This window comes from Hirundo rustica, chromosome 4 (assembly GCF_015227805.2).
Source record: "Hirundo rustica isolate bHirRus1 chromosome 4, bHirRus1.pri.v3, whole genome shotgun sequence".
Taxonomy (NCBI): Eukaryota; Metazoa; Chordata; class Aves; order Passeriformes; family Hirundinidae; genus Hirundo; species Hirundo rustica.
In genome coordinates this window covers 69,655,693-69,668,619 of record NC_053453.1, presented here as the reverse complement: position 1 = coordinate 69,668,619, position 12,927 = coordinate 69,655,693, and the positions used below count along the sequence as shown (strand labels likewise).

At 41.0% G+C, this 12,927-nt stretch overlaps 1 protein-coding gene across 4 annotated transcripts in view; it reads left to right on the top strand.

The window, feature by feature from the left end:
- The window catches only part of PRR5 (proline rich 5), an 80,676-nt gene that overhangs the window by 42,166 nt on the left and 25,583 nt on the right, over positions 1-12,927 (top strand). For all 4 annotated transcript variants that reach the window (XM_040063074.2, XM_040063071.2, XM_040063073.2 and 1 more), the window contains exons 4-7: positions 2,415-2,495; positions 7,878-7,926; positions 8,565-8,622; positions 11,166-11,257. In XM_040063074.2, coding sequence (XP_039919008.1) covers positions 2,415-2,495; positions 7,878-7,926; positions 8,565-8,622; positions 11,166-11,257 — 280 coding nt within the window. The remainder of the gene's footprint in view (positions 1-2,414; positions 2,496-7,877; positions 7,927-8,564; positions 8,623-11,165; positions 11,258-12,927) is intronic.

Genomic DNA, 12,927 nt, shown 5'->3' with positions numbered 1-12,927 from the left:
CATTTTTAGTTCAGGTTAACTATTGCAATATAAGTTTAATTATGTACCTTACTGATTAAAGCCTCAATGAAAGCTGGTTGCAGGCACAGGTAAAGTGATCCACCCACCTCAAGCATCTTGCAGGACTTCCATGTGTAAGCAACAGCTCAGATTTTCTTTACACCAAAAGGTTGAACCATTCTGACCAAATCTTTTTAAACAATCACTTGTTACAGAAACCCATTGATTTAAGTAAGGCCTGGGTTTGTTTTTTTCATTAGCTTGAGGTAACTAGAAATATTTAAGCAAACTTTTCACTATCCTCATACCAGCTGAGGCCACCAACAGCATCCTGGTTATTCTCACTTCTCTGTGTCTGCTCTTAAGCAAGTGTGGAGGGCTGGTTCCAGTGCCATTCCCACGTAACCTGCAGGCAGGGGTATATCCTGCACCCTCCATACAGGCACTGCTGTGATGGGAAGGAAAGGCAAGTGGTCAACTTCTTGAGGCCAAGACTTGTTTTCCAGACAAGGATATTGTCCTTTACTACAAGGGAAATCCCTGACTGATTAAAAGTTCACTGCTAGGATGTTTTATGTAGATGCTGTTCTACTATACAGACAATAAGTTAAATGTGCACAACCTGGACCCTTTAATTCTGGTTAAAAAAGCTTGCTCTCTCTTATTTCTTTGAGGAATAATGATGGACCCGTTAAGCTGGAGAGAGAAGACCTCCACTCATTTAGAAAGGGATGCCAGAGAGAAAGAGAGAGAGCATGTTACCTTTTAGGAGAAATGTTTAGTCATTCTTCACTGCAGAAGTCTAGCAGGGAACATTGCAAAGTTCATTTCTAAACCAGAAGAGCATGTAAAGACTGCTTGTTTTATTCTCTACATAAATCTTATTTCCCATATTACTCATAATATTAAAATACACAAGTCACTTCACTGTATACCAGAGACATTTATCAGCCAATTTTCAAATAATCATAAATTGAGTGTGTCTGTGTGAGCCGGCCAAAATAATCTGGGTTAGATGGTGAATGTATGTCTGTGCTCTGGGTGTAGGGGGGAAGTGGGACTGCTGTGGCAGCAGTCGTGTGTAAGGCCTTGGAAACCTCTTCAAAGGAACAAAAGAGAGGAGAGGATCATGGGTCTTATTTCTGTCTGCATCTATTTCTCCACAATGCATCACACCCTTCACCTGCCCCTTTTAGTTTCCTTTTCCTTAGATGAAGGTGGCTGAGCTTTTCTGATAGTGCACCTCTGCTGTTGTGTGCCTGCATTTTCAATCTCTCCGTGAGCAGTGTTGAGTTTACCTTCCAGCTAGTCCTCTGCTCCCAGCTGGCATTGAAAGGAGCTGTCTTATCGTGGGCCTGGGAAAGTTTTAACATGGACACTGGCATTCCTGAGGCACGCTCTGCTGCCTGGCATAGCACCTGCAGTGACGTCTCCTTGCAGTGGGAGCAACTGGATCTGGCCTTGGATCAGGCCAGAGCTGACCAAGTCTTCCAGCACCTGAAGGGAGCCTACAAGAAAGAGGGAGAGACACTTTTTACACAGACATGTGATGACAGGACAAGGGGGAATGACTTCATACTGACAGAGGGTAGGTTTAGATTGGATATTAGGAAGGAATTCCTCCCTGGGAGGTTGGCGAAGCCCTGGCACAGGGTGCCCAGAGAAGCTGTGGCTGCCCCATCCCTGGAAGCATTCAAAGCCAGGTTGGGTGGGTCTTGGAGCAATCTGCTCTAATAGAAGATGTCCCTGCCCATGGCAGGGGGTGGGGAAGGATGATATTTAGGTCCTTTCCAACCTAGGATATCTGTGATTCTATGATAAGCTCTTCTACCAGTAGGAATCAAGCTTCCTCCCCTTGGAGACCTTATGAACAGATACCGGTCACCTTTAGTTCTTCTTCAAAAGACACAGCAACCCCACACCCTCGTACCTCCAGGATGGGCAGGTCTGGTCCTTGTCCTGCTTTCCAGAGCTCTAAAGCTGATTGCTACTGCCTTGCACAGACTCCAGGGCAATGGAAGCTGTTAATTGTCTCTGCAGTGAGCCATAGAGATAAAAACTATACTCTCAAATACTTCAAATATACTTAATGTGTGAATGTATTAAAAGTTACAGTTGACATAATTAAAGTACTTAAAAATACTGGCCTAAGTTTTTGAAATTACTGATTTCAGATGTGCAGCTGTTGAAGGCCCTGAGTTGGAACAAATCAAAAAGAGCTGATTTTCAAAGGTGTTACCTATTTTCTAGGCCGTAATTTCCTTTTAGGCATCTGGGATGGGTGGAATACCAGAAGTCATGTAGGACTTGTGAAAGGTCTTGAAGTGTGTAGACAGAAATGCTGGGATAGTTGTGGAGGTGATGCCCTTCTCAGATCCTCTTGGGTGCTAATGACTCGTCCTGTCCTCTTTCAGCATCCACAATGGAGTGATAGCGGTGTTCCAGCGTAAGGGTCTCCCAGACCATGAACTTTACAACCTCAATGAAGGAGTCAGGTAAGAGACTCAGCCGTGCAGGGGGTTCTCAGCCAGATGCTCAGTGCTATTTGCCAGCCCTTGCACTTTACAGCTTCTGCAGAGCGTTAGGGTTTTTCTCCCAGAGGCAGTTTTGACCAGCACAGTCCGTTTTGCCTCAGTAATCGCTGCTGCTGGTGTGTGTCAGCATCTGACTGCGGGCCAGAGCTGATCCATCCTCCTGCAGAAGGAATTCAGCCTGAGCAGTAGGGTTTATTTCAGAGTCTCTCTTGAAGTGCTGGTTTAAAGCTAAGGAAGGGAAACCCCTCTAGTGATTCAGCCCTGTTGCACAGCAGTGGTGCTGCCCTTTCCAGAGGTGCCACTCTCAGGTGCTTCCCTTGCATCCGTGGAGGAGGTGAAGCCTCCGAGCACTCAGTGAGACATGGCAAGGAAAGATGTCCTGCCCGGCGGTCCCTTAGATCCACTGCTCCTTCATAAATGAATGTATGTGAGAGGACAAAGCTGTCCTGTTAAACACCATGGCCTGAGGAACACTGTTTATGTTTCCAACTTCTTTCCCATATTCTGATGATACTGTCTGCAACAGACTAATGGTTGGCCAGTGAGATGTATAATGGGAACTTCCTTCCCTTTAAAAAAAAGTGAAAATACTACTATTTGAGTTATTTAAGTTACAGTTGCAAAGAAAATTTACCAAGATATAAGCTGATACCTGGATTTAGAGCACTTCACATTTTACTGCTTTTTCAGCACTAATTACTTACCAAACTCTCTCAATGGCAAGGGCAAGGTAGCAGATTTCCTTACAGAAATATGTCCAATGCCTTTTAAAATAAATGGTGGAAAAGAATCTGCATTTACAAAAGACAGCTTATTACATTCCCTAGCTGTCTTCAGATAGGATCCTTAGTTATTCCCTTTCTGCTTATTGCTGCTCGGTCTGGACGCTGGAGTCTGACTCTCCAGTATGTTCCCCAGAATACCTAGATATTCTGGGTTTAGCTGGCCCAGTCTGGGATAGTTGGCCCAGTCTGGTTCCTTTAATTGTGAAAATATTTTCAGAAAAATCCAGCCAGATGATATCTGGCCATTGCTTGCCCTTTTTAAAATTACAATAAACTTACTCTTCAGTTATTTCTTACTCCGCCGGTGAGAAAATGACATACAAAAAACCAGCTTTTCTAGGATGTCTGTCAGTTGGCATGATCCATCAATCATGTTGAGTTACTTACTGGAATAATGGTTAATCATTATTATTTTAAGTGCCATTAGGATTCTTCAGCTTTATTTGAGTGACAAAAAATGGGACTTCCGGACTGAGATTTCGTGGCCTAATGCGTTTCCCTTAATATGCTCATCTGCCAGTGAGGGACAGGAGAGGAAAAAAATTCTGCTGACGTGTCAGACAAATATAATCTGGTATGAACCAACAAATAGATAGAAATGTACCTGAATTTTGCTTTAATTTCCTTGTCTATAAACCTTTCACCACGATGATGCTTGGTAACATAGCTGAGTTGAATTTATTGCAGCATCTCATGTGTCTGAACAGGCAAGCTGACTAGAAATGCACTGATTTTTTAAAAATTTTTTTTTCTGTTTTATGAAGGGCTTTGCTGCCACTTGCTCAGCCCATTTCTTTTTGTTTGGGTAGGGATAATGCTGCTCTGTTGGTATCTCAGCTGATAGCTCACTTCAGGGAGAATTTCTGGTGCCTCATACCTGAGCTGATGATGAAATTACTGGTTGGACACATGCCAAAAATACCTGTGTTACTGCCTTTGTTATTTATTTCAAAATAACTTTCTTTGGTTTGATGTTATTATTGAGTGCAGAAATACCTGATATATAAGCATGACCTCAAAAGTGGAACAAGTGTATACTTGCCTTACGATTGTTTTCGATGCATTTTCCCACGAGTACAAAATGAGAAACAAATCCATTATTTCCACTGGGCAGAATTAAAGTGTGGAAGCATTCAGGTAAATGGTTAATATTAGATAGTTACTTTTTTGAATAGTTACAGGACTGTAAAAGAAATTATTTTACTTTACCACTTTAGTTAGAGCAGATTCTGGAATATTTTTCATAATAAACCCCTGAATATCCAAGTTGACTCGCAGTTCAAGTGTAAATATTTTAATAATATTGGCACACCATTGTTTTGACTCAGTAATCTCACATATATTCAACTACTGTGTGTCACATACACGCAAACAAATATGTTAAACTTCTTCTGAACACACATCCCGAGGTTTTGAACCCTGATTATTTAAGGAAACATCATCAGTGGGTACAAATCTATACAGTACCGCTTACTTTTCTTTTAGGTTTGGCTCATAAGAGCTGCCACTTGTTAACACCAATGCCTTTTGACGCCATTCTTGCATTCCTGTGGCATTAGAAAGTGGCCTTAAATACAGAATTACATACACAACCCTCACAATCCCTATTGCAATAAAACCAGTCTCACTCACACTGCTGGAACTCCCGAATTCCTCTGCTAAAACTGATGAAGCACAGTAAAGTCCCAGCAGCTGGGAGTATCACCAGTGTGTGGCCTGTGCGTTCCTTCTTCTGGGCCCTTACTGGGTGATTTATTAGGAGATAGAGTCGAAAGTCTAGTAATAAAAATCTCCGTGCATATATGTACTGTTTAGTTTTCTCGTGGTCCCTGTCTGCAATATTAATAATCAAATAATGTTGTCTCCTTTCTCTTGTCATGTAACATATGTCATTTCAAAGTGCTTATTTTGACCACTTTTAAAACAAAGAAGAAAAAGAAGCAAAGGGAAGCACAGTGGAAGCTGGATGTCCTGTATTAAAGCTGATGTATATTTACAGCTTCCTCTTCTCTGAGTTTCAGGATACTGATGTGTTGCAAACAAAGCACATTTTAGTGGCATTTCCTCTTCTGCAGCCAGAGTTCAAACCCAGTAAAATCACTTGTTTGCTTCATTTAACTTTATTTAACAACTATTATGCAGTGTTACACTTTCCATTCTGAGTACTGTTGCAATTTTAAAATTTTAAAATGAACCAATGAAACAGCATCAGGGGAAAAAAAGAAGTCAGGAGCTATTTTAGCACATTTTAAGGGAATTTATATTATCATTTCAATTTATTAAGTCATTAAACAGGCAATGAAGACCTGATATCAATGATAAAGAAGCTTTATGAGGGCAAAGTCTGCTTTAAAAATCAGATGTACTTGAAATAACATCTGCTATCTGGTCAGGGATCTCTTTTAGGTTTAGTCAGATTTTTACCTGGATTCCATCACGATGTCCACATGTCTAGATAAGGTTGGTCAATAATTGAAATTATCCAGGATCTGGCAGCCTAACTGTTTTTTGTTAAAGGAAGTGAAGCAAGGATGAAAAAGAAATTACAAGTCATGTCTTGGATCCAGTTTTGTTGTGGATCTCATTTAAATGAATATATACAAAGAACATCAAACACCAGTGTTCTCATCTGGCCTGAGGGCCTCACTGTTTCACTAGAAATTAATTAAGTAGCTTGAAGAATCTGTATTATTAGGGATTCAAAAAGCAAGATGCATGAATTGTTCTCCTGCCCTGTAAACAGGGGGGCAGTCCAGTGCATACAATTACCTACAGGCTGGTTGCTCGATTTCAGTTGAAAAGTGGAAACGTGGTGGAATCTTGTTTTATCAGGGAGCTGGCTATTGGATGAGTAGAACATACTTTTTTATTTCCTGACCTAAATACCAGAATTTATCAGTAGAACCTAAAATACCAAAAGAGAAGGCAGTTGCACATCACCTCTTCAAGACTGTGAGGAATCCATCTGGAGCTGCTATCTTGAGGAGAGGGTAGAAAATGAAGCAAAATCTGTCAGCATAAAGTACCAGTATTTTCTTGAAACAGTGGCACAAAGAGATACATGAGAATAAATTGTCACTCTCATAGGAAAATTCAAATCTGCAACTTTCTTGTTAGTTCAACCTAAAAGTAGTCTGTCTATCCATGTTCAAAATAAGATGAACCTTTGGTGTCATCACTTGTGATCTAGAAAAAGGACAGTAAGTCTCCACTTGAAGTCAACACGCTACAGTTTGTCTGTCACAACCTTGTTCTCCCTGACTTCTCTTCAGGCACTGGAACTTGAGCAGCCTTTGGGTGAGGTGGGTTTTAACCCCTGCCAGGGGCTTGTCAGTTTTTCTGTTGAGAGCAGGGTCCCAGAGCTGTCCTCTCCCCGCTTTTCAGCCGAGTGCCGAGGGGGCTGGTGATCTAACAGCTCTTCATGACAACCGGAGACCTATGGATAATGCCTCAGCTGGCTTTCAGAGCTTTTGTCCATAAATAGTTTTGCCAATTTAATCAGGTTTCTGGCTGGAGCATCTGAAAATGCCCTTCCTTCTGTTTTTATTTTTTATTTAAGTTCTGCCTAGACCTTCCAGAGCTGTGATGTTAGTGGGGGCATGTGCTTAAGGACAAATAAACCAAGATATTGCATTTCAGCCTCCTCAAGACTGACATGCTCCTCTCTTCCCTGAACTTTCAGGAGATCTCAAGAGCCTGTGCTGAGGCATGTGTTGTAAAAATATCAGAATCAAGTCCTGTAGACTTTCACAGAATATAGGGATATGCTGGATTTGGGTTGATGTCTCTTTGTTTACTAGTTAAATAATTTGATTAGTCAGTTGTCAGTTAAAGACATAACACAAAGGGATAGACGATATGTTGTTGAATATATAATTCACATAATTACCCTTACATTTTAAGTCACATTTGACATCGCTTCTTCATGGGACCTGACATGGTCACGCAGACAGGTTTTCAAAAGAGAACTGTTGAAAAGACCCAGCTAGGGTTTCTATAAGGCCTGAGCTGTTGTTTATGTATCTAAATAGTGAGCTGACTGAAGAGAAGTATTGTCTAGATTATCTAGCATCCAGCATGTGAGATTTAAATAACACAGCTTTTTAGCCATGTGGAGTGTTTTACCTGGATACAAACAGGCTTATGGACCGAGTTGAATTCAGTTTCTGAATTTGAGAGTGCAGAGGAATCATGAAAGGCAAAGCTAAACTGTTAAATTCCTACCTGCCTTTTCATTGAAACCGTATGAAACTTCAGCTGTCTTGAGTCTCCTGACTGGATGTAGGATGGAATGCATTCTTTTCATCAAATCTCATTTTCCTTTCATATGTGCAGTTGAGGCATCTGAAATGACAGCAAATATTTTTCAACACTGAAAAATGCTGGTTTGAGTCAGTATTGTTGACCCTGTTTGCTCTCTTTGTAGTTAGACATTAATGACAGCCTCTGTGCTCATACTAAAGTAATTTGCTCTTACCGACTTCCACTCATTCATGCAGTGCACAGCTAATGTGATTTGCTGATTACACAGATTCTTTTCTTGCTCTTTTTAATACAGGCAATTACTGAAAACAGAACTGGGATCATTTTTCACTGAGTATCTGCAGGTAGGCCTGTGTTTTCTTTGTTTAAATCCAATTCTCTTTTACGCTACTGAGAAAAATAATTTTGCCCACTCTACATGATGGCCTGGAGACCCTTGAAACCATTCAGAGATGTCCATTGACTTCTCTGTGGTTTTGAAATTGACAGATAAATGAGATTTGGATTTTATATACATACATATAGTTAGATAGTGAAAGCCCAACCTGTCACTGTGTTTCTGGAGGACATTGCTGTCTTTCTTGAGGTTTCAGACATTGTTTTCTAGCTTAAAATTGAAGTCCTTGAGTAAACCAGTGAAGTTCACTGCAGTTACTAGGAAAGACTTTTAGAAGTCTGTTGAAGCAATATTCTTTCTGCTTCTCCAAGTACATGTTTTGTAGGTCAGTCATTTGAAGTTTGAGAAGCACTTTGTACTGCACAAAATACATCCTTTGTCCTAAAACCAGCAGGTGATTATAGCATCATTTCACAAGTGTCCCAAGTGATTTAAATAAGATGGACACAGCAAGAGTCCTTTGATGATTATTTTTTTAAAATAGAAGACCCCCTTCACTGTCTAAAAAGAATGAACAAAATGTGAGATAAGAATACTGAAGGGAAGTACAGAATTGAGTAAATGCAGTCTGTATTTTATTTGCAGAATCAGCTGCTCACAAAAGGCATGGTGATCCTAAGGGACAAGATCCGGTTTTATGAAGGTAACTTGGATTTTATCATGGAAATGTATGTCACAGGTGTTTTAGCAAATGCACTCTGGAGGCACTGGCATGCTTTCCACTGTTTTCCTGGGACTATGGATTAGCATGTTCCAATCCATTCCTACAGCCTGTGGTTGGGTCCTGCCTTGGTGCTCTCATTAATCTTCCTAAGGGAGAGGTGATTGCCTAGAGCAGCATTGAGGGAGTCAGGGGAGGATTGCCTCCAGCAGGGACACTTCCTTCTCCTTCAGTTATCTCCTGCTCAGGGAAACTGAAAATAGGCTAAGATATGTAACAAACAAAAAACTAAGCACAAAGACCCCAGTTAGTTTAAGTATCTAAGTCCAAAATAATGCTGTAGCTTGTTCTAAGAGTTATTCTGGAGTCATGCTGACGTAAATGAGGTCAGGCAAGCTGGTGTGTTGAAACAAGGACAATTTAAGAAGTAAAGCAAAAACTGTGCTCACAAGCAAAGCAAAATAGCATTTATTCCCCACTTTTCATGGGCAGGCAGGTGTTCAGCCATCCCAGGAAAGCTGGGCTCCATGACACACCACGGTGACTTGAGAAGACAAACACAATCATTCCAAATGTCCAGCCTTCCTCCATCTCCCCCCAGCTTTGTATGCTGACAGTGACACTATGGTCATGGTCATGGTCTGGGATGTCCCTGTGGCCAGCTGGGAAAAGCTGTCCCAGCCATGTCCCCTCCCAACTCCTTGTGCCCCCCCAGATCTATCACTGGTGGGGTGGGAGAGGAGCAGAAGAGGCCTTGGCTCCGTGCATGCCTAAACTAAATAATAACTAAAACATCCCTGTGTTATCAGCACTGTTCCAGCACAACCCCAAAATACAGCCAATACCAGCTACTGGGAAGAAAATTAAACTTAAACCAGCCCAAACCAGCACATTTATTACTACTATTACTATTTATACTACTGCTACTATTACTACTATTATTATTATTATTATTATTACTGCTACTACTGCTACAGCTGCTTGAAATTTTTGGACTTGGAAATACTTGCCATATATCATTAGAACTAATGAAAACCAGATTTTTTTTTTTAAAGCTTTTAAAAACAGAAACAGAGAATACTCATCTCAGTCTTGCACACGAGTGTGCAGGACAGAGAGAGCTCCTGCCTGGTGCTGCTGAGAATAAGACCTTGGTGCGTTCCACAAGCCAGCAGCTGCAGTGTAGCATGGTGATCCATATCTGTCACTGAAAACACTTAAAGTCATCAACCTGGAAATTATTCAGGAGTTGGAGGTTCATCAGAGCTGATGCTATTTATCATGTGCTTAAAAAGACAGGAGGATAAGGTATCCCATAGTAAAGATTGGCAGTTGGCTAACTTTGAGTGCAGTTAGCAACGTCGATGCTTTCATGCAGAGTTGCTTTGTGATATGTGTGTAATTCTGGGCAAAATACTCCCTGGCTGAGGCTCAAAGTTATGCTTTAATAGAAAAATTAAGAATAGCATCATATCCTGACACCAATACTAATATTGATTGATTGTTGCTGAATTTGCTTCCTGGTGAGTTGTATTGTCTTGTCTGAATACCTGAGAATCTCTGATGTCTTTGTCTCCATAACACTTGCTGCTGGAGGTGCCAGGGGCATTGCTCTCCTCTCACAGTGGGGTTGGGGGCATAGGGATGATAAAGAGCTTGTCCAAAGTCACATGGGATGTTTTGGGGAAGGGGTGTCTGAAGCCAGAACCCACCTGTTGAACCAGATTTCGTCTGTGGATCTTGGCTCCTGCATTTGCCTCTGTGTTGTGTAAAATGTTCTCTGAGGAACTCAATGGCCAATTTGGTTGTACAGCCTGGCCAGAGCTTCTCCAGGTTCTCCTGGGGAGGATTCCAGGTGGCTGCAGCTGGAAGGAATGGACATGGAGGTGGCCTTGTGAGAACCATGGGGAACTCGCCCCATAACAAATTCTAACTTGATTGCTTGAAAGTTCGAGTAAAAATTAGAGCCTTAACACAATTTTTCTTTTCCATAGATCTTGGGTGACATTTTCTGTGTAAGTGGGAAAGCGACCAGTGAAATAGCTACAAGGGATCAGTTTGAGGGGATGTTTTACAGAGCATCTCCACAGTGTGGTTTGCTCTACTGCCCTGCAGCTTGAATGGCAGGGGGGAGCACAGTGGGGTAGACTCCTCTGTAGGAATGCCTCCACATTTAACCTGAGGTGTCCTTCCCTGCTCCCCTCCACAGTCCTGTCCAGCAAGTATTACTGCCAGAGGAGGATGTAACCTGGGCTATTACTCTTCGTTCTTCACAGGGTTTTTCTAAATAACCTCAGACTCTCTGAGTTTATTAACACCATTAGATGAGTCACCTGGAAAGACACAAATATGGAAGGTTCTGATACACCAGTATGGAAAACTAATTCCATGCTGCTAATAGTAGCTGCTACGTGATTCATCTCAGCATATAGTGGCAGATTCACATTGTTTCCTGCATGTTTTACTTTTTGCAGCTTGCTAATTACAACCAAAACTCTTCACTAGTTTGTTTTGTGTTTTTGCAGGGCAGAAACTACTGGATACCTTAGCTGAAACCTGGGATTTTTTCTTCAGTGATGTCCTGCCCATGCTGCAGGCTATTTTCTATCCTGTGCAGGTGAAAAAATTACTCTATTATCGTAGAATCTTGAAAAACTGGTAAAAGCAACTTTACAGGTTCATCAGCAGATTGATGCAATCCTTAATTCTCTCTCCTTGGATCAACCTCCCAGTGCAGCTGTTCTGTTTATTCATATCATGCAAATAAGTTGCTTATGCAAATGGTTTGAAGTGCTTGGGTGGAAAAGACGAAGGGGAGCTTTGAAAACAGAAGTGGAGTGCAGGGAGGGCTGGTTAGTCCATCTGCCAATCACACTGAAAGTCAAAAAAGGTTGTGAATGATAAGCTGAAGTGTTGCAGAGTGAAATAAGTGCAGTTGTTTTGATTTAAATATATGCATTGCCTTCTCTGCAATGTGAATTTCATCTTTGAAGTATCTCTGCTTTTGAAAAGGAATTGTATTTCTGAGATCAAATCCTATGCTATGCTAAGTGGACAGCAAAAGTCAATGGAGTTTGACCAGTTTATATGAGCACAGATTTTGATTCCAGTAATTTTAAATACACAATGGATACTTGATCTCCTAGTGTAGTGATAACCAGAGAGTATTGTTTATCCTGGAGGTCTCAAAGAAATCTGTACCAGAGAGGTGCAAGTGATCTTTGCAGTTGCTAGTAATTGCCTACAGATTTTAGTGGGAACTTGGTGCCTGAATATATTTGGGCAAACTTCAGAAACCTTCTCCCATTCTTTCAAGTGAACTTTCTTTGTGCCTAAAATGATTACCCAAATGTTAAAGATATTACCATTTTCATCTTCAGACAGTTACAGGTATGATGTCTGAATTTAGAGGAAAAGCTGCAATTTCACACTGAATTTTATTCTGAAAGGGAAGAGCTCAGAAAACATAACAGGGCTGCTTCACCCAATGACTTGTGTCACCAGTAGAAGCTCTGAAACAATAGAAATAAGATGTTATTAAAAACATACTAGAACACAATGGGAGATTTTTGTAAGTGCCCTGTAATTTAAAGCCAAGATATTTGGACACTTAGAGATACAGGTAGGCTCTAAGCCTTTTTTTATGAAGCACTTGACTAAATTATAACTCATTAAGTTGTTTTTGAAAATTGCACCAAACATCCCTATTCTCTGTTGTGTTTCTGAGGCCTTTGAAAATATTTTGGTAACACAAGTCTTATCCCCTATCAGATGGAAATAATTACTTGAATTTCCGAAGGAACTTTGAGTTGCTGTGCAGAAATGCACGTTAGATGTGTATTTCCAAAATAATTTCGAGGGTTTAAGAGTCCTAAGTCAGTCCCATGTAAATTCAAACAGATCTAGTTGTTCATGTTCTGAGGTTTCTTCCAAAAGCCCAATTGTTGTTTTTGCACTCTTGTAAATTCTATTGATTAGCAGCTGAAGCAGATTTGGGGCCTCCTTTACTTCAGTTTAAATAATTTAGGAAGTGAAAAGGAATGGGTAGGGTTGAGTCAGGCTTCTTTATTCCAGACTTAAGTCCACATCAGTTGAATGCCAAACCTTCCATGCGTACAGCCATGTATACCCAAGGAAAAACCCCTAATGCCAGAAAGAGAAACAGTTTCACAGCTCTGTATTAATCTCTGCAGACAGAGCTGGAGTTGTATTCTTCAGCTGGGAGTTTTCAGGGTTCCAACAAGAAGGTATTGTCGAACTGAAAATAGATGGCTTTGAAAATGCAAC